Source organism: Ciconia boyciana, chromosome 14 (genome assembly GCF_034638445.1).
Source record: "Ciconia boyciana chromosome 14, ASM3463844v1, whole genome shotgun sequence".
Taxonomy (NCBI): Eukaryota; Metazoa; Chordata; class Aves; order Ciconiiformes; family Ciconiidae; genus Ciconia; species Ciconia boyciana.
In genome coordinates this window covers 17,600,081-17,626,415 of record NC_132947.1, presented here as the reverse complement: position 1 = coordinate 17,626,415, position 26,335 = coordinate 17,600,081, and the positions used below count along the sequence as shown (strand labels likewise).

Genomic DNA, 26,335 nt, shown 5'->3' with positions numbered 1-26,335 from the left:
TGAGTGAGTGGCTGGGTGGGGCTTAGTTGCTGGCTGGGGCTAAACCATGACAGTTCTACATTGTAACCCAGTACTAACTTTTTTATTTGTCTATAGGCTTTAATTCTAGTCACTTGATGGGAATTCTCTTCCTGTAGGAAAATACTACAAAACATAATAAAATTAATAACCTTCATTCTATTCAGTGTGTTGTGTTGGTGTTGGCACGGGTGAGTGATGCACCCTGGTAGTACTACTGGTTTTAACTTGCATGATGTATAGGAAGAACATTATTTTTATAGCATTTGAATATCAGGAATTTTTAAGGACAAAAGCTCTTTTTAAAGAGTGTTTTCCCAGTCACTGGTTGGAAGATGATTCAGATTTATAGTAGTTGCAGAGATTTGTAACAGCAAATACAATTTGGAATGTTTATATGCTTGGTATATTTTAAAATGTATGTGTCTGTAATGTGTTCTGAAAGGGCAATATAGCGTTGCTTGTCAAAACTTAAGTTCCTTTTTTACAATTTTCAGCAAAATTCTGATTAATTACATGTACTAGAGGATGAAAATCCTATTCTGCTGGTTTTTGGTTCCTCTAATGTTTAGGGACCAGAATTGGTGATTAGGATTTAGGTAAATCGAGTTGTCTTTCAAAAAACTGGGTGACTGTCTGTTGGCAAATTTTTGCAGCCTGTTTAAAGCTCTGTTTCATATATGTGAAAACAGGCTTAGAAGCACTCTACAGCTATTCGTGTGGCTTTATTCTTATGAACTGATTTGACTTTAAAGGTGAGCGGCCTTTGCTTTGCACAGTTCTGCTGTTGTGTTTGTAGTTGTATTTTCCAAGAACTCTTAAGATTATTTTTTATTTGCATAGACATGCATCAGGGATGCCATTTGCCTTATACTTACCACATTTTTTTTCTAATTTTGTCACTTTTAGCTTTGGGTTTCAGTTAAGGAGAAGCATAATATGTTTGCATCCAGTTTGAGAGAGCAGCTGTGTATCCTGCAAGCTTACCTAGGTAGGCTTTGATTCCTTCAAGGTAGTGTAAAAGTTGTCATTTTAAGCCTAACAATATAGTACATAAAGAAGTCCATCCTGCCTTGCTCGCTTAAGAAAGTTTCTTACAGCTAGACACCACGATCTGGACACAGTGGTTCAGTTACACCTCAAAGTGCAGGTAAAGCCATTTCATCCACCCAGCTGCTAGCCCCCTCTAAAGGTATGTCAAGGTTTGCACAGTAGTGCACTGCACAGTTACAAGTTTTTTGTGCAGTATAGACCTTCCTGTTCTTATTGTTACAAATTTAGTGCCAGCACAGGGAGAAAATGGTGAGTGGAGGATCCAATGAAATACTGTCTTGAGTAGTTCTTGCCATGTCAAGTAATGTTTCAGGCTCAAAAATCAAAACTTTGTGAACATGTAAGGATCTGTGATTATTGATGCTGTATCTATTCATTACACCATGCATCTACTTTAGGTAGTTGAGTAGATTTTGGACACACTGGAAATGATTGGATGCTGTCCTTACCTAAAGTAGTTTGGGAAGAGCAATTAGGCAAGATGTTCTTTGTTTCACAACTGAGATCTTGAAAGCTAGAGGTTTTTGAAAATAAAGGAAGAAACATAGTTTGGGTGCTAAAATGATGAAGAGGAACACTTTTAGTGAGCTCAAGAAAAACAACACAAGATTTCAGAAGAAATAAGACCAAAGAAATAGGTAACTTAATGAGGAAGCTAGCCCAATAGAGTGAAGAGATCCAAAGCACAGTATAAAAAGTGTCAGCTGGGCTGAGTAGAAAGCTGTATTTAAAATGTGGACTGTTATGGGAATAGATGTATTCCCAAGCAAGCACTGGCTCCAAAATGTTCTTGGAATTTTGAAACTGACTGTGCTGAACTGGTAACATTAGATCCCACAGCTCAACTTCCCATTTGTGTGAATAGATGGAAATGTGAGCGATGATGTTTTGTCATTGCTATCCAGAATCACCTGTGCAGTTATCCCTGGGATATGTAAAATTTATGTCTGCAGTTCAAGAAAGGTAATGGTAACAAACAAAATAATCTTGAAAATAATACAGATGGAAACACCAGAAAGCATATGTTCTAGAGAGATAGACTTGATATGTTTAGTTTAGATATGTTTAGTTGATATGTTTAGTTGATATGATTAGTTTAGATATGTTTAGTTATGTCTAGACTTGATATGTTTAGTTTAACAGCAGGTGAAGGAATAATTTGATCTTTGCTTAATATTTCTGTGGAGACCAGGAAATAGGGACTAGAAGTCTCATCAGTTTAACAGGCAATTGTGTGTGAAGATCTAAGGGCTAGAAACTGCGGCAAGGCCAGCTTTATTTGGGGGAAAATGCTGTTACGTGCACTGTTGGCTTTCTGGGATAGCTTAGCAATGTGTTGCAGAAGATGTCTCCACGTGGCAGACCTTCATTGAAGATACTGTGCTGCTACCAAACATTCCTGTCCCAGCAGGAGTCAATTCAAACAAGGAATCGGTCGTGTGTGTGGGGGGGACTCAGAAGCTTCACATGGTGACATTTTACTGTAAACTTACTATTAAATGTGGTCTTAGCTTGAACCTTGGGTAAGGGTTCAGTGAGAAGTGAGAGAGGTTGCTGACTTGAATGCTGAAGGTATGGTTTTTTTCTCTGTAGTGAAAGTTAAAGGAGACACTGTTGTTTGACCTTGAGTCTCTGTGCTTAATATTGTAATGGCTAATTGAATGCCAGGTGAGGAGTTTTAATTTTGGTTATAAACATGGAAGAAATAGCAGATAGCAGGTCTATCATTAACTTTGCTCTGCACTCAGAGAAAACACCCAGCAAGCTCCTCTGAAAAGGCGAGTGCCTGAAAATCTGAAGCTAATAGAGCAAAACTTTCTCTCCATAGAAACCAGTTTTAGTACCATGTGTTGTGAGCAAAAATTGTATATATATGTGTAAGGATGGAAGTTCCCCCCTGTAGACGTTGGTGTAATGAGTCAGCTTCAGAGCATTTGGCTGGGAGCACAGGCTCTTCAGAGGCTCTCCTGGGTGGCAGAGTTGGGCATCAGCTTCTGGCTGTGCCCTGGCATCAGGGAGTTCTATTGTGTTACTTGTAAAGAAGGAAAATGCCCCCAAATGCGATAGTGATGCTAATAATTTAAACTTTGTTTCAAACTGTGGCATTGTGTGTGTTTTTGTTACTCTGAATAGATTCTTTTTGCATGTGCAGTTAAGTTTTTGTTTTATTTCCTTCCCCTGTGTCTCTGTTACCTCTGTTTCTAAACTTCAGCTAACGTGATCCTGTGTCTAACATGATCCTGTGCTCCTCTTCTAACTTGTAGCTGATCCGTTAGAAGCTATTCCCTGTATCTTCTCAAGAATTTCTCCATCTAAATGGAGGGGAAGTGCTGTGAGCTTGGATACAGGGCCTTATCATGACAGTTGTGTGATGGTATAACAGTTTCCCTTGTCATCTTTGTAATATTTTTTGGCTAAATCTTTGGACCCTATTATCCCCTTCTGCTGCCGTTAAGTTTTCCCATCTTCATGTTAGTTATTAAATAGAAACAAGTTCTCTTTCATTGTCCTGAATGCTGGTTTTTTAGCTTTATAGTCGAGAGAACCTTTCTGCACTTGCTTTCACTAAACCTGTAGGCCATTTCACTGACTGTTCCTGAAATATTTTTCATTCTTTATGAATGCAAGTTTTGATGGTGTACAGTATATTTCGATTTTGGTATTGGCAAACTCTGTCATTCTGCAAGTGTGATCCAGTTGTCTGGCTGCTTTGCAGTCTTATTACCATAATTGCTTGAAGCAGCATCCCTGTCAGGATGTTCTTAATATGGCTATGCCAAAATGTCTTTCTCTTCCTCCTTGTCGTTTACCTTTGTGAAACACCCAAAAACAATGTCTTCATTTTTACTATTTTCTTCTCAAAATTAACTGAATATTCTTTCTTTTAACCAGTGTGATGTGCCTATGATTTCTTAATCCTTCCCTGTACATCAGCCTCCATAGTACCATCACTTGTTTTTTTTTCTCTCTATGAATGACTTCAGGTTTTGTTTCTTTGTCATAACACAGTACTTAAACTGAGTATGCTTCAGATACAGCATCTAGGATGCTTTTCTTCACTGTGACATAACCTATAAGTATGCAGCTCACCATTTTTGTTGCTACATACTAAAAATTTCTGAACAAGCTGTCGTGTGTTCTTAAACCAAAATGGTGTTGACACTACCTTTAACACTCCCATTCTATGCGTTCCTGCATATGTGCACTTGTGGAAAGTCTTACTCTTTCTGCACTTATTCTTGTTTGTAATGTTTCTGGGTCCTTTTGTGTTCCTTGTTTTCAACTACTTCTAATATAATGTCTTAATTTTCATTCATGTTCTGCATACCTTCAGTTTTGTGTCACTGTTGCTAGGTCTGGGTCTTAGCTTTAAACACTTCTTTGTTAATCCTCCAAGTTTGAAAATACTTGTAAATATGGAAATAATATTTTAGTACTGGCAAAACAAATGGAAAAATTATATTTGGCAGCTGTTTTGTAAAAATGACACCTCTTTTCCATTGTCTTCTCACTGGTGAGGGATTTTTTTTTGATGCTGTGTGTGTATTAGTGATGGATAATTGCCTGAATTCTTTATATATGTGTGTTTCCAAATTTCTACCTCTCTTCTGTTGTAATGGGTACAGAGACTGGTGACGGTAATCTGATTTACTCTTAGTTCAAAATGTTTCTTTTGTGTATTTCTTAGCAAAAACATGAATTAAAAGTTTCTGAAATGCTGGAGGAAGAAATAAGAATTTACCAGGTCAAGTTTAGGTATAGCCCTGGGTTGCACAGCAGCGCTCTGTGAAACAAATGCCTTAAAACGTTCTTCCATTTGAGTCTGAAGACTTCCCTTGCTTTTTTTGAGAAACTAATTAACTATTGCTCATAGGGGACTTTTTTTTTAACAGATGCAAGCAGTTTTCCTTTTGCTTAATTTCATTCTTTCATTGCTGCTTGAAAATGGAAATAAATTTAAATTTTACTTGAAAAATGTAGTTTTGCCATACTGCTTCCATTGTTCTTGGAAGTAACCAAACTTCGATGGTAGGACAAGTTATCCAGAAAGTAGGCAGCACAACAGTTATAAGCAAAGAAGCAGAACTCTTTTCCTTGGAAAGTGCTTTCACCAAAGGTGTGAACAGTTACAAACTATTAAATAAGTACATGATAGAACATAATTTTCAGTGTTCTGACTAAAATACACAATCTCTATGTAATTCAGTCTCGTATCTATAGTAGCACTATATACAGTGATATTGGCTGTCAGGCAAGGAACTCATGGAAGTAAATGTTGTTTTCTGACAGCAACTCATCCATAAAAACACTGGCATCGTGACAGCCAATTTTTAAGAGCACGGTAGGGCAGAGTTTTCCCTTAAAAGCTATTGATCTTAAAGGCAGATGCAGCATTAAAATTTTATTTTTAGCATTTCATAGCTAATATGTTCGAATGCATGCTCATTTCTTAACTTTTTCGTTGTTTTAAGTTTAGGAAACCATTTGATAAAAATAGCAAATGCATGGGGGAATTTATCTGTTTTGTTCTTACAGTAACAAAACCTTGTAGGAGAGCAGATTTTCTTGCATCAAAAAAAGCTGCAAGTGTTGATCAAGATCACAAGTTTAGATGCAAGTTCTTGGACTGTTCAAAATCCTTCCGCAAAGCCAAGTTATTGCATTATCACATGAAATATTTGCATGGAGTGGAGAAGGCTGCAGAATCACAGCAGAACCCTGTAAAAAGAAATATTCAAACCAGAGCTTCTTTGGCTTCTGAAAAAGCTAATCAAGAAAGGTCAAAAAGAGGACGGACCACAACTGGTTCATTGTGTAAGTATATTGCTGATCTCTTCCTTTTTCTTTACTTTTTTCTTTTTTTTCTTTTTTTCTTTTCTTTTTTGTTTTTTTTTTTTTTTAAACAGCAGCAAGCAGGAAAGAGCAGAAATCTATTTTCTTTCGGGCCAAAGGAGTGTCTTTAGGGCTCCATCTTAGCATATTTCTTTGTGGAGAAGAAGCATAATATGTGTAAACATTATGTTTTAGAGAAGATAAAACTGAAGAAATTCCCTCATCTAGAAATATAGATCATGTTCTGTAGTGAACTGACTACCCAGCTTCTCTTATTCCTTTGTAACAATTCACTTGAGTATTAAACCTCTGTTCTTTTTTCAAAACTACAATTCCCTGAATTTCTGATGTGTGTGGTTTGTGTTTTTGGTTTTTTTTTTTTTTTTTTTGTTGTTGTTGTTGTGGGGTGGTGTTGTTTTTTTTTCCCCCCCCCATGGCTTGACAAACATCTAAATAGTATTGTTCAAAGACTTTTGTGCTTTTCTGTATTAAGGAAACAGTCTGGGTAACTCCAGTTCTCTCCTATTTCTTACTTAGTCTGACTTCAAGAGTAAAGACTATGAAATGTATACTTAGCTAGAAATCCAGTACCAGTTTCTGCAGTATTTACAGTTCTCATTGCTGGACCTGTGGGGAAAAAAAAGTCCTAGTATTTAACAAATGCAATTGCTACATCTGTACTTGAAAAAGATCCTCACACAACTGATGGGTAGTGGAAAGGGATAAAAACTTAATGGTTAGGAAAAAAATCAATTCTTAAGTTATAGCTGCTTTGCAGTGTTCAGAATCACATTAACTTCTGCTTCACTGTCTCATTCTCTGAAGTGCATTCTTCATAGTGTCTTGTGTAACATCAGAGTGGCAATCTAGGTCTAGTTGTGGACTGCAGTGTTGTTGATAACCTATCCAGACTTTGTTCTTGTGGACTGACTTCTTTGTACTGCAGGTCCATAAAAATTGTCATCGCTTTTGTCTTCTGATTGAGTCTGTTTTATAAAATCCAGCTTTCTCTTTGCTGAATTCCGTGGTGGTTTTTGTCTTTGCATTTGATCTTTCATTAATATTCTGTTTAATTAAGAATTTCAAAGTCTTGCAAGTTGTTCACTGAGCTACAGCTCAGTACGGCAGAATATATCTAGCCTTACTTTGCTTCAAGTCTGCTTTTCCTAATGTATCCAGCAAACGCTTTTTCATTTGAGGTGCTACTGCCTGTTCCTAACAAGATAAGTGTAACTTAACATACTGCTACTACATGTAAACTTCTATACCCCAAGTACTTCTGCAACTTTAAATAATGGATTTGGTTAAGTAGAGGAAGATTTTTCTTTCAATGCATTAGGATGTGCCAACTTGTGTGTATTATGCTTTGCATGCAGCTTAAATGAAAATGAAGTATGGCCTTGAGAAACACAACTGAGAGGAGCGCTTTATGAAGAATAGCTGCTAGTAACTGCACACTGATCAAAATAGGCTTCTTGCATGGCGTGCTTTTCCATAAACAGACCTGTTCTACTTTTTGTAACTGTGTAATTATTTCAGTTTGAGAAGTTGTTTTCCTGTGATTGTCTTGAATGAACTGACTAGTGACTCAAGATCTTGACCCTTTCATTTATCCTTTCCCCCAAGTGCACACTGTTGGTTTGATGCCATCATCCTGGCTGCACTGGCAGGCAATTCTTTATGGTGTTGAGTTGTAACCATATTTGCTTATTTTAAGCCCCACCCCTTTCCTTCCCCATTTGTGGATGGATACTTTTAACCTGGATTGTTTTGATGATGTGCTTCATAGCATATCCCTGCAAATAGCCCCTGGGTTGTGCTGACAGCTGTTGAACAGTGCATCAAGGTGGAAGGTGGACTTTAAATTTTTCAAGTCACCTTCACTGTCAAAGCCTGCTGTTGTGGAGCTACAGTAAGGTTTTTCTTGATGAAGAAAAGTAATGTCATGATATATTAGTTATATGTCTGATATTAAGTGCCATTTGGTTTTTAACTCAACGTGTTCTTAATTCTTCTAATTTTTGTTGTGGGGGTACCACACATTCTAAAGTAGAGTTAATGGGGTTTATGAGCTCATACTGTTGCATTTTGTGCTCTGTTCTCCTGTCTTTTTGCAAGCATCTCTTCTGTTCTTAATGGCATGTATAGGAAGACAGCCTGCTAAGCAAGACTTTCTCCATGTCTGCTGAACACTTTTATGTCACCTTTTTAAAAGGCTTTTCAGGATGTACTGCTTAGTGAGAGTGAAGGCTTTTAAATACATAATTAAGTATGGTATGTGGTGGGTTTACTTTTCATCTTTATAATCCTTTTGTGAGCAAAACTTCTCCTGTTCAGAGTGAATCTATTTAAATAATTTTACCTTTTGGTACAAATTTCCTTTTCTTATACCTCACTATATTAGATAGGTTTTAGTGCTTAACAAAAGGTGGCAATTTCTAAGAGATAAGACTTTAGAAATCATGAGTCTTGTTATTCCATGAGCTTGGACATACTCTTGCTTTAGAAGCTTTGTCATACTTAAGTCCTTATCTCACAAGTTTTTTGGTTGGTTTTTTTTTTTTTTTTAGTTCTGGGACCCCTTACTGTTTCTGCTACACATTAAATTATAAATAAATAAATGGTGGGGTGGATTGTTGGCTAGATTTCAAGTGAAAATACTTATACCTAAAGTTCTAGGAAATTATGCAATATTCAGAACAGTAGGAAAACCTTTTCATTGTAGTGCTTAAAATTTAGCATTTCAACACATAGAAAAGATGATGGATGTAAGTGGTCTTCAGTGACCATGTTGTGGGATGCAGGAAGGACCAATTTAAGTGTAACTACTTTGCACTAAAGTGGAGAGTCAAAATTTCAACATCTGAAATGTAAATTGTGCCATTTGGCATTGGCTTCAAAACTTGAGTGAGCTGGAAAGGTTAATGTGGAACTCATCTGTCCTGTCTCTCCCTTTTCCCTAAGAAGGATCTTACCTTTGTGGTGGCAAATTTGACAGATACCTCTCTAAATTCTGTAGTGGCTCTTCATTGAACAGAGGGGAAGGAACTACCCTTGCCTAGCTTGTATTTTAGATATGCCTTACTACTCTGAACAGAATGATGCAGACTTAAATGGCTACTGAATGCATTCAGGCAATACCTCTTCTCTTTAATTTATCAGGGAATATTATGAGTTCATTATGATGAAACAACTCTTTCCCCCAGCTCCATGTTATAATACTTAACCTCTGCAAGTAGTGCTGCTATTTGGTCTTTACTGAAAGAATTTTTGTCCTGATAGAGAATAAGGCAGTTGATTTTGTGTGTCCCCTGGAATATGGGAGATGCAGGCATTTCTGCCCTCAGGTCTTAGGTTGTGTTGCACCTCTGCAGGTGCATTATAGAGCCACCTGCAGCCATTCTGTTAAAGAGGAGAATCAAGACCTGCACAAACATGTATGTGGATGCGTAAGCTTAAACAAGCTTTTTGAGCATAGGCTGCAGATGGCTTCTCAAAGTCTGTCTTGCAGGAGAGGGTTGCTTAGGTTTTTGACAGTTCAAATTGAGGTGTTCTATCAAATTTATCACTTGGAAATTGAATGTGGTATAGTATCTGTTAAAATTTTTGGCAGCTAGTTACTTGTTGGTTGCTGTAATAAAAAAAAGGAGTAGAACTACATTCCATGTTCATATGCATTAACCTTAAGATAAGCTTTTTTCTTTGTGATCCATTCTCTTTCTCTGCACAATCACTTTAGTTTACTGTTGAAATATGTCATCCCATCCTGTGAATTGTGCCCTACAAACACCGTAAACAATTTCCTCTGAAGGTGCCAGTTTTCTCTTTCAGATATCTGTCCATGTTATTTTATGTGAAGTGCCTGCAAAAGGTTATTTTTAATAAACCTAGTTTTTTTTCCTGAGCTAGACCACTCCAAGGGCATGAGGCATGGAATAGCTTCATTTCATTCTTTGTACCTGCAACTCATAATTTTAACATCTGAATTGTCTCTCTTTTTTGAGTTTGAGTCTTTCTGAATTGGTGGCTTTCATTTTTTAGTAAAATCTTTTCATTTGGAGGTTCAACAAAATTCAGTTCATGCCCTTGTGTTGAACAATTTTTCTGAAATCTGAAAGTCAACTTGTACCAGGCTTCAGTGCTTGCACAGCTGACGCACCTCACATCAGACCTTGGAGAGGCTCTATACTTGGTAAGTAGTGAAGATTTGTTGGGAAACTCTAACCTCATTAGATGTGAACAACTAGGGGAGTTGATATGTGTGTGCAAGGAAATGCCATCAAAACCTTCACTAAGCTGGCTGGTGTACTCTTAATACCCACGTAGGAGTGCTGTAGGAGTGCTGACAGACTTGATACTGCCCTCAGCACAACTGTCGTACTGGCAGGGACTTATCTGTTGATACCCTTACACTCCCAGGACATAGTTCAGCTCCCTTGAGGAGTCTTGCTCTAATGGAAGTTAAACCTGGTTTTGAGACTTCAAAAATGCCGTGCAGTATTAGGCTGCAGTTTTGGTATGTGGATATATAATGGCAGCATGAGTCTGGCAAGTTGCTGCCAGTCTTGGCTCTGCTGTTCTTGCCATGAGGAAGAAAAAAAAGCAACAGACCTACAATTTGTAGTTCAGAGACTGTAGAAAATCTGTCCCTACTGAGGAGTCCACAAAAGGTACTTCAAGAAAAAATGTGCATTTTGTCAGTAGGTTTACATTTTTGTACGTGACTTCATTATTAGAAAATTCTGCCTACTCAAAGTTAGTTACAATATGTCATGTTAATGCACAAGTGTCTTAATGCCAGGAATACATGTAAAGAAAAAAGGGGTCTCATCTTTATCTGTGTTACTGATGGGATCCTAACCGTGCATGCATAGGGAACAGGTTGGCAAACTTGCTTTGACAGCTTAAACATATAAGGCATCCAGTTGTCAACTGATAGCTGTTAACGTGTGAACCTCTGGCATGTGGCTTAGGGGTTTTCAGGGTGATCCTTTGGGGGGTTTCCTGTTTCCTCTGAATATTGGCTGATGGATGCCTCTTTGCTAGGCGGTGGAATGTGCATGGGTGACCTACAAACACAGGGTTTCTCATTGGAGTAGGTGAAGATCGGCATTAACACCCTCTGTGTTCTGCAGAATTGCCGATCGGCTTTGTGGCTTATCTTGAGATATATTGCATTTAGTTTGTGGAGGAAGGCTGTGTGAAATAGTTCAGCTGTAAGCCAAGGCGAAATATGGTATTTCAGTTCTTGAAAATACCAGTAGATATTCTCGGCAAATGATCTCTCAGCTGTGGATGGTGAATATTGTCTAATTCATAACACTTGGGAATTCAGTCTCTTTGCTTCCTGTGAGGGCTGAATTATCTTCTTAACTGAGGTCTGACATCTTTTGTGTTCCATCAGACAGAAAGCTATTGCCTTGCCTGTCACTGAGTCTTGACATACTTAGGTAGAAGTTCTCTTAAGGCTCTGTCCTTGTGGTTTCTGCATGGTTGAGGTGGTTTCATATCTCAGGTCTGTATTTGTTAGTTTCTAAGGTCCTTCACTGCTTCTGGATCAGCTCTTTATATGGAAGAGGATACTTCTCCCAGGCTCAGAGAAGAGAGGCCTGAAAGAACTCTGTGGAAGAAGGCTGTGGGCAGTTAATCAGCAAGCCTCTTCATCTCCAGTTTATGAACATATCTCCTGTTCCTGTTAGTGGTATTCAGCGTCATCTGAGCTAGAAATGAACCTGCTGGTGTTTAATTCCAACACTACTGTTCAAGAACAGTGAAACTGTTCACTGCCCTGGATGTTAGGAGGGCTTTTGTGGTCTATTTGTAGAGAGTCGTATAATTCTAATGATTAATTATATTCTGGATCATAGAGGTATTAAAGGGTACTAATACCTGTTTTGTTTTTTGTGAGTTGGGCATCATCAGGAATGTGTGGAAGTTGTAGCTTACATGCCACCTGTGTCCCACCTCAGGATATCTCTTAAGACAAGTGCAGGTGTCTTCATGGGACCTTGATAGACAGCTTTAGGAAATGCATAGGAGTCTCCTATGCACTTCATAAAGGGAGTCTCTGTGAGCGTAGTCCTGCTGTTCACTACAGACTCACAGTACACTCTTGTTGCCTGGTAGTCTCAGTAGAGTGCTTACAGGGACAAGTGACTTGCAAGAGAGGTTGTTAGTTATAGCACTAACAAAAGTTGAAGGTTTTGTCTACGTAAATACAGTGTATTGTGTGCTCTGTGCTGGCCTTTCTTGAAACTGCAAATCAGGAGTTCCTGTGACTGGGAGGAGGCAGAGGAGTAGGAAGCCTTCTGGAGAGTGAAGGTTGGCTCAGGGAGTCGGGAGGATGAAAGCACATGGCACACTCTGCAGGTGGTGCTGACACAGAAAGTCTGAGCTGGGGAAATATGCAGGTTTTAAAGGCATATACCTAAATACAAGTTCTTGGTTGTAGTTGTTAAGGTAAGTAATTGCTCTTTGTCCTTTTGGGGGTAACTTTATAAATTGGCCTGTCTGAATTATACTTGAAAATGTTGTATTGAGAGGAAACAGGACACTAAATGTGGAAGGCTTACAAGTTTGGGTCTTCGTGGCACAAGTTTTAATGTTTACTTTCCAAAAAGTTTAGGATAACTTTCCTTTTTTTAAAACTCATCTTATCAAATTTAGTCGCAACTTCTAAAATATATTTCAGAGTGCTCAAAGATCTCATAGACCCTCTAAACTTTTCTATCAATAGAACAGAAGGTGTTTCAAAACTTAACATAATTTGTTAACTTTTTTTTGTCAGTTATTGAAGAAAATACATCTGGTGTATGATAGAGTACCCTTGAACTCCCCCAGGATAGTGTTAACTGGTGACTGAAAAATCTTACAGAAGTGTATTAACCTTTCTGTGTCATAAAAGATATGACATTCTTGGCAAAAATCTCCTTAAACTTCAGTCTTGCAAATGTAAAAATACATAATGGAAGCAAAATATGGTTTTGTTCCACCAAGAGTCTGTGTGCACAGATCTCAGCCCACAGGAAGCCCAGATGCCTTGTGCTCTTTGAAAGAGTGGTGGGATCAGGGTGGCCATGGGGTTCTTCAGATGTTAAGTCCTGAAATTGAGTTCAGCTGTTGGGAGAGGGGAAAGTTAGGAGGCCTAAATGAAGGTTGTCTGGTTTGTATAGCTTTTTCTGTTGTAATTTTGGGGTTCCCTGAGATGGTGTTCTGTAAATATTTTTGGAACTTGATACAGAATGGTAGACAATCAGGAAAGCTCAAGAAGGGCTTGTTTACATGACTTCTAACCCTATACTGCTACAAACAGTTTGCATTTCAGAAAGTTTGTTAGGACACTGGTGTTCCCAAACAGGTTATGGAGTACCTTAATCTTATTTTTCGGCTACCGTTTACCATGGAAAAAATTTTTGTTTGTGTGAACTGATGACGTCTTGTTCAACCCACTAATCATGGAAGTCCTCAGATGAGCAAATTCTGTTAGGAAGAAGTCCTACAAAAATAGACCTGTATTAAAAAAAAACAAACAAACAATCAAACAACAACCAAAAATTCTCTTTATACTTATTTCTGCAAGAGAGAAGTTAGTCCTGTTCAAAATGGAAGGCCATACACATACTGCAGTATCTTATCAAGGAGTATTTTCTGGTTTTGATACTTCTGCATACTGCAGAATCTTATCAAGGAGTATCTTCTGGTTTTGATAATTCTTCGTGGACAAAACATGCTACTTTCTACAGTCTTGCAGTTCTTGAGGTGAATAAGCACTCAGGGAAAAGCAACAGTCAGTTGCCTGACTAGACAAAGGGTACTTTTATGAGATTATCTTGTGTGGAAATTTGGGGTTTGATCTAACTTCTGTTTTCTGTTGTGGCTGCTCTAAAGTACTATGGCAGGTGAGTAGAAGGGAACTGTTTGGTTACAGAAATAGTTACAAAGGGCTCTTTTTCTTTTTTTTCCCTTCAAGTTCTAATGCAACTTCAGAGTGAGAGGACCAGGGAAAAATTCATCTGATAGCCTTCATATTTCTAGATCTTGGAATTTCTTTTGCCTGAAGAGATCTATTTGATTCTGAAAGTTCTATAATGATATATCTTAATGTGCCTTGTTATAGCTTCAACTTGAAATGTTGGTCAGGGCAGAGGGCTTGATCCCATTTCTTCTCCTAAGTCTGTTCTCTTGGACTCTCTTCCTTCTGTTTTCAGTCACTTTCAGGTACCGCTCACATTTATTTAGTTAGAGGTGTCCAAGTGAAATTCCAGCTGACATGTAAGTCTTCAGACAAGAAGGAAGTTGCCTTTCATATCCACTGAACTTTTGAGATGCTTATGATGATAGAATTGGATGTTCTTGATGAAAGTCAGCAAGCTGTCACCTTGGCTACTGCGTCTCCTTGACCAAGATACTTGATGTCATACTCCAAAATGGCAATGTACTTGTCATGCAATGCCATGCAGCCTTAGCTTTTATCAGCTTCACTTCTCTTTTTCCATGTCCAGGGGTCTTTCAGTAGGAGTTGCTAGCTGTAGTTAGGAAAATGAGAACTATTTGACTTGACTTACATAGTAAATGGAATCTCAGATGAAGCCATGTCTGTATCTCATGATTTTCGTGAATTTGAGGTAGTGATCCTGAATTCTTGCATCTCGCTCTCAGTTGAAACACTGTTAGTTTCAGTGGTATGTATTTAAAAATTGCCCTTCCTTAGATGTGCAGAGCTTCTCTATGCCACTTCTATACGCCTCATTACAAAGCACACTTTTGAGAACTCTAATTAAATTAATGGGATCCCTTTTCTCTTAAAGAAACTAATAATAAAAATTACCTGACCCATATCTCTGCCAAACTGAACTGTTTCTCTTTCCATCTTTCTTCAAAGCCGCAGTATTTCTGGAAGAATAGAGCTTTGGGAAATGTGTGTGCATCCACTGTTTGTTTTGGGGGAAAAAAACCACCACCAAACCAACAAAAGCATTACAGGTTTTGGCCTTTAAATCATCTTCTGTTTAAAAGCTTTTCCATGGTCAAGTTGCTAGGATTGCGAGTTGAGCAATGTGTCTGATCAGAAATGTTCCACATGGACTACCAGAGCTGCTGCTAGTGAAGTAGACTTACATTTTGAAAGTATTTAAAGCTTGGACTTCGTCTTTATTCTCTTTGTAGATGCTCCTCTGCACATAGCCCTAAGGAGTACCTCATATAGAGATGAAAAAATAGGAAAGAGAAGAACTTCAACTCCTGTAAGTGCATTAAATAGTCACCGACATTCTGTTAGAGAACAAACCAAGAACCACATAGCGAGATCGCTGCGGAAGCCTCAAGAAAAAGAAAGAGTTGAAAATGGTACGCCTTTTTAGTTTAACCTGAAAAAGTTAAACTTAGAAAAGTTCTGGAAGAGTTTTAAGCATTGTGAGGAAATGATAATGTTGACAGAAAGTATTCGGTGTACCTTCTTTTAGAGAGTTTAATTTTTTATGAATGTACAGTATGAGATGTAAGTGGTGTTTTTTCACTGTTTCTTTGCAGTAGTTTTGAATGAAGAATAAATATAGGGAATTTGATAAGTTTTCTTGCTTATATGCATTGGGGTTTAATCTTCCCAGTCAGTGTGTAATATTTTTAAGATGTAAAAAGTACTAAAGTATTTAAGGGTGTGAAAAGGTTCTTGCTTATTTTTTGCTTGTTTGATACATGTGTCTTAATTTTTGTCCAAAGCATTAAATAAGTAATCCTGAACTTGAGATACCTAACCTTAATAAAGCAAAAAAAAGGGGGAGGAGTGGGAGAGGGGCAGGATGACCTAGTTTGTTCTTTTGTAGGGTTTTTTAATAGCATTTGACTACTTCTGGTAGTCAACATTCCTTGCTACTAAACATCTCTGAGCAACTTTACTTCATGACGTTGACTGTTCACTGGTATAGTGTAAACCCTGATTATACTGGAATCTACTATAATATAGGTGGGTAACAGCCATACAGGGGCTGGTGTGTGTGTGTGTGTGTATACATACAGACATACATAAAAATAATATATATTTAAATATATTATTTATATACAAAAATAATATAAAATTATTTCCATACTTCCAGATTTACTACATCACCACTTTCCTTCAGATATGTGGTGAGAATTTGAGTCACAGTGATGAGGAAAACACAAAAAAATCCGTGCTTAGAATAGTCTATCTGAAACAAGTGATCTTTGTTCTGGAGATAGTCTTGAGAAGATCACCATACTTGCCTGTCACTGTTGGTCATAGTAGTCAGTCAGTACTTACCGCCTCTATTTATTCTTGGGCATCCTTTGCTGTCTTCCCGTGTACGAAGGTCTGAACGAGATCCATTAGTGTCTCTTCATTGGGCTGACTCAGTGGGGCATTTCTTATTTGAGAGTATGGCATATAGAGATTAAAATAAACTTTCACAGTGGTGGTGGAAGAGGTGACTGAGTACTCATCCTGGTCCTGAGTAGTGTCTCTGCCATTCAAGGAAATTGAGAGGGCTTAGGTCGTCTTATGTTTTTGCCAAAAAATCGTTTTTAAAAATATGGCTGTTGCGTGATGAAGTTTTAGGATTACATAAGGCAGTTGACCTTTCTGTTTGAGCATGTGAATCTGTGAGGATGTTCCTAAACTGGGTAGCCTCCTTATCTGGTCTTTTTTCAGTGAGAATTCATTAGACTTCAGAGTGGCTGTAAGAAACAATTTGAGACAAAAAGATTTTTCAGTACAGGGTTTTTGGAAGGTCCCATTTATAATACTCATTCTTTGCAGGTTGGTTTGTTTTGTGTTTGTGGGGGTTTTTTGTTTGTTTTCGGGGTGGTTTTTTGGTTTTTGGGGGTTTTTTTTGAAAAAAAAAAAAAATCCTGCATTAACTGTGGTGTGCAGTTAAGAAGATAGCTGTACACAGAAATTTGCAAATACTTGGATTTTTTCATTTTTTTTAAAAGACATACGGGCAAGCTCAAGGGGATAAAGTGTGGAACAAAATGACAAATTTTTGTTATATTTATCACAGATATGTTGATAGTAACTGAAGTAGCATACTCTGCGCTTTCAGATATCTTAAAACAAATCAGATGATCTGACCATGCAAATTTCAGTTCCCAAGTGAAAAGATGCAAAATTTTCCTACCCATGTTGACCTCAGTTATTCTCTTTGCCCTTATGGAAGAATAAAATGGCAGAACTTACTTGCATCCCTGTGTATGAGCAGGGAGAAGGAAATGGTACCCAGAGGATCCTGGCCACTGGAGGACTAGGAGATGACAACAAAGGAAAGTAAGAAGGAAGTTGGAAGCTCTGTGCTGAGACTTAAAAGATTAACATCTCCCCCTCTCTCCCCCTCTCTCCCCCTCTCTCCCCCTCTCTCCCCCTCTCTCCCCCTCTCTCCCCCTCTCTCCCCCTCTCTCCCCCTCTCTCCCCCTCTCTCCCCCTCTCTCCCCCTCTCTCCCCCTCTCTCCCCTCTCTCCCCTCTCTCCCCCTCTCTCCCCTCTCTCTCCCCTCTCTCCCCCTCTCTCCCCCTCTCTCCCCCTCTCTCCCCCTCAACAAATGGTAATGGAGGGGGGGGGTGAAGTTTGTCTTTTGTGCTGTCAGTGATATACCCTTTGATGGACATGTAATTGGTATGGCAGGCTGCCATCAGTGTCAGAAGTTAACGTGTTTGCTGGCAATGCACAGTTTTAGCAGCCATCACTAATGACATGCCAAAAGAGAAATATAAGTGGCAAAGTAGCAGGAGATGTTCAAGGACTAAGAGGATGGGGAGATACAGAGCGGAAGACTGTCATGAGGAGGAGCTAGTGAGCACGTCTCCTGCATGCTCATCACAGATGGTAGAATGTGACAGATTTCCGGTTTCTCAGAGCGAGCTGGTTGTACCACAATTTAGATTCACAATCTAAAGCCTTAGATTGTGAATTGGGGAGTTTACTATTAGCATGTAGGAAAGAGGTTAACATAATACACTGGTATTGCTGGTTTGCTTCATGAGTGGTTACAGACCAGCTGGGGTTCTTAAATGTTTTGTGTAGGAGAAGATTTCATACAGTATAGAGTGTCTTTGGGTGCTTATTCTGATATCAATAACGAGAAATTGAAATAGGTTTCTAAATGGGATGGTGAGTGGCTTAATCAGCTAAGCACTCTGAGAGCAGAGCCCTTTTGAGATGCAAGGCATCCTTCTGTAATAGATTTTATGGTTGCACCTATAGTCTCGGCTGAATCAGGATAATTTACTTAAGGAACTGTATAAGTATTTATAGAAATTCTGCAGAGACCTAAATCTGAAAGATGAGTTGTAAACAAATGCAAGGATTGCATCTGTTTGATTCCAGATATGGAAAGCAAGGGTTTGCGCACATTACCTTGCAGCAGGGTTATACTTTATGGCAAGTGCTCTGGAAGCATGCTTTGAGGATGGACTTGATTGAAAGATATCACCCAATCATTCAAAAATTATGGTGGGTTTTTTTAATTCCCATAAAAATAGGATGGAGAATAGATGGTGAGAGAATAGCAGTTAAAGCCAACTGAACCAGTTGTTACTCCATTTTCAATGAAAACAAAATATTTGACTGAAGAACTGTACTAGAGTTTGGGGAGTTGGGGTTTGTCAGACTTCTTGTCACAATGCTACTGAAATGTTCAGGCATAATAATTTAGAAAATGGATGTAACAAATCCCCCAGTATTTTCTTTTTTAGTAATCTCTGAAGCACGTAAGTAGTAAATGGGCACTGGTGTACAGTTGATTTTGCCCACATGCTATTGTAATTTTGTTGTGGGACAATCAAAGTAGAACTTAAAACAGACCATACCAATTTTGAGAGCTGGGAATTCTTACAAATAAGTTTTCTTGGTTTTTTTTTTTTTGCAGTGAACTGGCCCTGATTGTCCAAAGAAACCATGGAGGTCTTTAAGAAAATTAATAAGTATAATAGGTGTGTATATATCTTAAAAATTAAATTGAAATGTTGTCTAATTTCAGCTGTTAAAGAACATGAGAAGAACAAAGAAAGAAAATCCAAAGACTATGGAAGGTCCAAGTCAAAGAAAAAGAAAAAAAAGAAAAAGAGAACTAAACCTGGTAAAGTCCTTTTTTCTTCTGTACAGGAAAACAGCTTCATTATTTTGTTTTGCCTGTTACCCAGTTCCATGCTCTTGCAGATAAGACTGTTTCTTAATTAATCTGTTATTTCTGATTTTATTAAGTGGTTAATGTTCAGCTGTGATTGGCAAGATAATTTATTTCCTGGTTGAGGTGTATCATTAATGCTGGATGACAGCTTATAATAGTGCCTGTAATGGCACGGAATAAATCCAACTCCAAAATGGATATGTCAGTCTTTAAGTCTGGCTTTTCATTAGCAAGTGTACTTATATGCAAGTTTTACCCAGTTAAAGAGGGTGCGGATCCCCTTGATTTGTTACCGAGTACCCAGTAACAAATGTACCAGATGTTCTCAGTTATATGAGTTAGTTTTGGGGCTCCTGTATGAATGATGGAGTTTGGAAATGTTGATGGGCCCTCTTTTTCTGCTGTTAACCTTGCTATTTCTTACATCTTCACTTAGTATGGAATTTCAGAGGCTGTGACAATGAGCTCTGTTAAACCTGTCACATCCTAAATTTTTTGCCTAGAGAGTAAATCTCTCCTCTCCTGGAGACATGACGTAAAAGCCTGATTTAAAATCTATATTCATACTGTTGTCCCTCTGTCTCGTAACATGCTGTTCCACCTACATTAATAGGGTTGTAGTAGGAACATGTCTTCTCTGCTTTCCTCGGGCCACTTCATACTTTGAACTTCATATGTAGGCCCAGGTGTAATTGGTGATTGGGTTCTTCACTTCTGAAAATCACAATTTATTCTAAAAGATTTCTCTAGTGAAATGTTTGCAGATCAAATGTGGCAACTCTCTCTGCCATGATGGATGTGTAGGATCATTAACACAGCACGTTTCAATCTGGTATGCATAATTTGTTAAACTAGAGCTCCTTATGGAGGAGTTTCTGAGATGGGAGAGAAAATACCTTACCTTTTGTTTGCTGCCATGAATAAATAGAGCAAGCTGTCATGAGAGAATAGAGGGGAGGAAAGAACCACGGGCAGACCGACTCAGAATTGTACTGAAACAAATCATTTTAGTGAGTTTCTAATTATATGGTGCCCTCAAATACAATAATCTGTAAACTTATGCAATAGTTGCACAAATAATACCCACAAACCGCTTGTCCATCTACTCTTGGGTTCTAAAATGTTGCTTGCCTGTGTTTGATGTTGCCCTTGTGGTTCTCTGGTCCATAGAACTTTGAACTATCTGCCTTCTTCAGATAACTGATTGGAGGGTACTGCTTATAATGGCAGACAGCCTCAATTTATATACAGTGCAGGATGTGACGAATAGGTGCTTCACAGAGGAATTGTTGTAGGTGTTTTCTCCACACGTTCCTAATCAGGGCTTTTCTTTTCTATCCATTCATCCTGTTCCATACATCCACGAGGAAAATAAGAGAAGAAATGCTTTCTGTCCACTCTGTAGCCTGTGAGATTAAGGAATGTGTGTAGCCCATCTGAGTGATAGTGGGATGTGAGGGAGAGGTCTGCAGTCAACAGTGCTTGTGTAGAAGTGCTTGTAATCCAAAAGCATTTGTAGACATATTGACCCTGAAGAATAGTTAGGTTTAAGTAACCAGTCTTTTCAGCCTTTCTCACTTACGTCAGCAGTGAAGGAATGCTGAGCTGCATAAGATTTTTCTGGTTCAGACAATAACTTTCTTGCCTCTAGAAAGCTTGCAAATCTTTCAGCAGCATAGTGAAGTCCTAGAGTCCTAGCATATTGAAGTGGAAACTGTCGCAGTGAATTATACATGTCTGCTACGGGCATTCATGGGCTGTTTTTTCTTCTGTCAACTGCACAGATTTCTAATAATAATGCTTCTTACAATTTTACAGAATACTCTGGCAGTGAAGAAAACACAGATATTTCGCAGGAGCTTTCTCCTGAAAAATCGGTTGTCACAAAATGTATTTCTTCAAATAAATCATCTGCCCACCCAAGCACACTGCTACACTGCTCTGATTCTGGACAGCACAGAGGAAAATCAAAAACAAATGGTACAATGACTCTCCTCTATGGTTTGCTGATTCTGTCTTTTTTTACCAGTAAATGTGTGAGCTGCACTAATATACACAAAAGCCAGTACTCATGATGTAAATTTGGCTATTCTTACGCAGGACTTTGTGCGTTTCCTTTCCCCTGCCTGAAGAAGTTGAGCCCAGTTCATTTGCCACAGCTTGATATTGCTGCTTTTCGCTTTGGCTTTATCTTCACAGAAGTTTTAAGACTGTTGCCCTTATTTCAGAACTCAAACTCATTTTGCACCTTTTTGCAGAACCTTATTAACTCTATAATAACAATGTTCAGGCTTCAGTAATTCAATTTTTCATATTTCCTAAGGTTTCCTCAAAGTAATAACTCATTCAGAGTTAAAAATAGATGCTATGCAAGTTTTATACAGTATGTGTGCTGTGTTCGAGACACCACCGGATGCGGTTATGTGTAGTTGCATAAATACAGTATGATACACAGTTATAATGGCTTTCTGAGCTTCATAATGATGAGAAGCTCTTGAGTAACTATTTATTAGTGTCTGCATAGTACTTCATAAACAGAGCTCATAAAAATGTGTCTGCTTTGTTCCAGCTTTCATAATTTTTAATATCTTAGTCCATCTTGCTATTTACTGTCACAAGCTGGTACAATAAAAATGGAAGACAAACATTTTGTTCTTTTTGTTATTCTTAAAGCTCACAAATTTGAAGGAAATGGTAGATGTGTGACAGCTTGATTATGTACAGGAACCTTAAATTCCTTATTGTACAGATACACTGTTGGTGACCATTTGATTTTTTTTTTTTGACACAACTGTTTTATTGTTTGGTATTAGGCAAAATGTAAAAATTAAGTTCAGTTAATTCCATTATATAGGGAAAAGAGGAAAAGTTAAGAACTACTGAAGCGCAGGTGTAGATAATGTCTTAAAACATGTTCTGCAAGTCTGATCAGGTGCTTTTTTGGAGCATATTGACCATAGAACGTACTCGCAGTTTAGTAACTCGGCCATCAGTTGCTCTGACTTCTTTTGATTAGTTCATAGACATTGAAAGATGTGAAAAGTATTGGAAATGGTTTTACTCCATCCTTTTCACAACTGCTTTGCTGCTTTTTGCATCTGCAGAACTTGTACTAACAATAAAAGCAGTGCCTATATAAATAAGATGTGGTGTAAGTAATAGTAAAACCCTTGTGTAGAATCAAAGTGCAGTGTGCTTAACCTGTTGCTTCCAGAGTACTTCAGGAAAGAGTGTTGTATCTCAGAGGAGAAATAAAACTTTTAAACATGAAAATTAACTAATGCATTGGGTTCTCAGCCCCTTAAATTTGAGAACAGATGTTTCTCCAAAATATCTAGTTTATACCACAGACTAATTTTTTTATTTCCACAGTCCTGTTTTACAGGCTGTGATCAAAATAGTTTTACCCAATATAGGTGAGAGACTACAATCTAGTTAAGAGTAACTAAAATTTTTACCTTCCACTCTCCTCCAGCTCATTAGAGTATTTCCCAAATAATTAAAATCCTTATCATCTCCCTCTTACCCTCCCATTCTATCCCCAAGGAAGGTGTAGACGTTGCATTAATATTATTGACGTAAGCATCTCAATTTAGCACATTGTTCAGTAAACATTTGCTTGGCAGTTTCGTTCAATCCACAGAGATGCATTAATGCTTTAAGTAGCATGGGAGCATTCTTAATGAATACCCTGGGCAGTGCACTGCCCCTGAATTGATAGATGTGTCCTCAACAGGAGCCTAAATGAAAATAATCATTTCTGAAGCAGGATTAAATTCTGTGTTGGACTCTGAATGTTTCTGTAATGGAGACGCTACTTTGTGAGATCAAATGGTTCATAAGACAGAACCCTCTTATCTCTTTTTTGGGAGCTCTACACTTAAAGTACCAAGTTACAATTCTATACGAATTGCAGAAAGTAGTCTGAATCCTATTTGAATTTATAAATCTGGTTTTGTTTATTATACTTACTTGTCTAAAGAGGCTTTGTGCCTTTGGTTTGAGGCACTATATGTTGAGAGCACAGCTTTAATGACAGAAGCTGTTAAGCTGGAATATTTTGAAGGAGCTATTAATGAGAATCTAAAACTTCTTTATGCATATGCACAATGTAGTAACGTTGTGATGTTCCTTAAATTACACGGTGAACTCATGTTTTTAGAAATGTATGTCTTGCATACTCGGGATGAAATCTTGAGAGTTATGCGACCTTTTTGTAATTACTTGGGATTTTATCCAACTACTTTTTGTACAGAGGATGACACCCTGAGTGAGTCATCTATGGATAGCTTGCTTTGGAGTGATGATGACTGCAGTCAGGATGTTGATGTAACCACGAACCCTGATGAAGAAGTTGAAGAAAGTGATTTTGAGATTGTTCGGTGTGTTTGTGAAGTAAAAGAAGAAAATGACTTCATGATTCAGGTATGAAGTGGAGGGTGAATGCACATTTTGGTGAATACAGTGAAAGGTGTCAGTGGAAAACCTATTGTAGAAATATGCACAGGTACATTCTGTACATGAAATAAACTATTATTGTCCTCTGAAATCATAAAATTTTTTAAGATAACTTGTCAGGGTGAGCAGCTGCTATGATAGGTGGAAAACTTTGTGTTTTGATACAGTTTATGAAAAATCTTCAGTTTGTTTTTTTTATCGAAGGAAAGTGGGGGAAGAGGGACAATTCTATACCAGCCATTAACGGTTGGCTTGTCACTTGTGGATTTGCATTTTTCTAAAAATTAGAACACTTCCTAGGTTTAGAGAATACATATTTAAAATCAGTGGCTTTCTATCTGGCTTTTTTGCTTCCAATTCTGAGCATGTTCAGAACATTGCCGTGAGATGGTGATACCCTTCCACTTCTCTGCCCTCGCAAGAAGCTTGACTTAAACATACACTCCTCTAGATAGGATGAACAAAAAAAAATCATGACTTGAGTCTTTTGTTTTGAAGCAGAAATGCATTCGTCCATTCTGCAGCTTCTTCTGTAGTTTGTAAATTTGGAGTTCCTAATCTGCATAAGGCCATCTGTCCGTTCTCAATATATGTACTCTTTTTAAACCAACTTTACAGAAAACTGTTTCCAGCCAGAGCAGTATCTATTATCTCTCCCACTTAAAACTGTCAATAAAAGCCTCTTTGGAACTGTCCTGGCTGTTTACTTTTGCTTTTTGAGATGTTTGTAAATTATCAGGAAACCACTCCTGACATAGCTGCTCTCAGCCATTCCACCCAGTTCCTATTAATTTCAAATAGTGAAGTCAAACATATCAAATAAAAAACTTATTCGGCATTTTTTTGCTCTAGTTCATTTTGCCACTGCTGCTGATGTGAGCTGCATGGTCCCCTTTGGTAATTCCCCCTAAGTCTTGTAAGAAGCATATGCAGGGGCTTAAGTGTGTGATACTCTTGAACCTAGATCATGAGCTTTTTGTAGGTGCCCTTCTGAAGAAATGAGTTTTCTTTTTTTCTTTTTTTTCCTTTTTTTTTTTTTTTGGAGGCTCTCACCCTTCCTATCTAGATAACTTTTTTGCTTGTTGTGGGACCTTAGTTCAAAGTGACAGCAGTGTAGCTTGGCAGCTGTGCTCATTGCAAATTTTAAGGTAGTTACTGCATTCTTTTGAGAAGGTGGTTTTATTTGCGAAAGGATATGGCATGACACTGACTTCAGAAATATTTTTCTGGCATGAGAAGCTCACCCCCATCTGCAACTTTTGAATTCACTTTCCCAGGCATTCTGTTGCTAATTTTTGTGAGGTTTGAATCCCACTTTATGGGATCCCTTACTGAGATAGTTGCTGGCATGTTACTGTGAACTGTGTTTCTTTTTTGCTGTTTGGAACTAGGAGGAAAGACAGAAGCAGATCTATACCTACCTCACAGCTGCTGATGATTTTTTGGTGGACTTTATTGCTTGAATGGAGGCAGAAACCTGTTAAGGAGAAGAGGGGGTGCACTGTTTAAATTGTAGTGTGAAGAATTCTTGAATTCTGCAGCAGGACAGTAGAAACACCTTTTTTTCTCTGAACATCAACAGCCTAATTCTAAAAATTTTTAATAGGGATAGCTAATGCAGCTAAGTTTGATTTTTGTCCTCAACAGTCGAGTTTAATGGCTAACTTCACTGGGTAGTTTTCTTTGGCCTTCCATGCTATTTTATGGAGATTTGCTCTGGAAGGTATGACACTTTTTCTGTTAGTGCTGAGTTCATTTTGATGGGCACCTTTGTATTGGTGTTGGATCCTGACAACGCAGGGCAAAAGATACCTTGTGCATTACTAGGAAAGGGTGCTGTGATGGGCAGTGGTCAAAATTAGATAAATAGCATCTGAGTGTATAGGAGGAAAAGGAGTCTGACAGTTGGGAATAAAGGGGGCTGGCTGCCTTCTGAGGAGATGGTTCAATGAAAAACACAAAGATATAGTCTGGAGTATAGTTTTCTGGCAAATGGAGGCTCAACACTAGTCTGTGATTGCAGAATGCAGAGAACTGTTAGCTAGCTCAGGACATAGTCTATGGATAGCTTTCATGTAAGGTTTCATGGGCTGCTTCTGAGATCGGTTTTCCAGGTTGAACTAGTTTGGGGTCTTTTTGAGCGTATTGCAAAGTTCTAAACACTTTAGCTGTGTTGTAAAAGAATTGTCTAGGAGAGCAGGTATTCTCTCTGGAAAGGAGATGCAGATTGGCTGCGTGGTGAGTACCTGCATTCATTACAGGGATTGAAGCAATAGGAATTGGGGAGCAAGGAGCTGGTAACAAGATTTTGGGAGGGTAGGTTGCTTAAGATACCAAATGCTGTGGTCCCCACACCTTTCTGTCAGCCTGTAGTTTTTGGGGAAAATGTTTTGAACAGTCTGGTCTTCTGTTGTTGATGTAGAAATGTCTGAGTTGGCTCTTTAAGTACAGAGCATTAATACAAAGCAAAGATGCTATGTTATAGAACTATGGAACTATGACGAGGGGAACCTATTTTCAGCTTTTCAGAGGTGTAGTGCTGAGATTGACACTTCTGTTTTGACTTTATAGGGTGAGAATCCTGTGTAGTTGTCATAACTTTATAAGAAGGAAAGATTCCTTCCCTATTTCCTACTCAGACTTTAATTTGACATTTGGAAACTTGAATTTGGAAGTGTCTACCTTAAAGAACTTGCATTTAGACTTGCCCTCCTTTCCTGAAGATATGTAATTTTGCTCAGTGTATGGGTTTTTAGAAGAATATTGTCATTTTTTGCACTTGTCTCCATTGGGGTGTTTATTCTGCCCCTGCTTATTACTCTGACAAGATCTGAC

At 38.2% G+C, this 26,335-nt stretch overlaps 1 protein-coding gene across 10 annotated transcripts in view; it reads left to right on the top strand.

The window, feature by feature from the left end:
- The window catches only part of PHF20 (PHD finger protein 20), a 75,441-nt gene that overhangs the window by 33,394 nt on the left and 15,712 nt on the right, over window positions 1-26,335 (top strand). For 7 of the 10 annotated variants that reach the window (XM_072878774.1, XM_072878775.1, XM_072878771.1 and 4 more), the window contains 5 exons: window positions 5,608-5,886; window positions 15,070-15,249; window positions 18,893-18,991; window positions 20,861-21,022; window positions 23,298-23,467. In XM_072878774.1, coding sequence (XP_072734875.1) covers window positions 5,608-5,886; window positions 15,070-15,249; window positions 18,893-18,991; window positions 20,861-21,022; window positions 23,298-23,467 — 890 coding nt within the window. The remainder of the gene's footprint in view (window positions 1-5,607; window positions 5,887-15,069; window positions 15,250-18,892; window positions 18,992-20,860; window positions 21,023-23,297; window positions 23,468-26,335) is intronic. The other 3 variants (XM_072878779.1, XM_072878778.1, XM_072878781.1) reach the window with 3 other exon arrangements.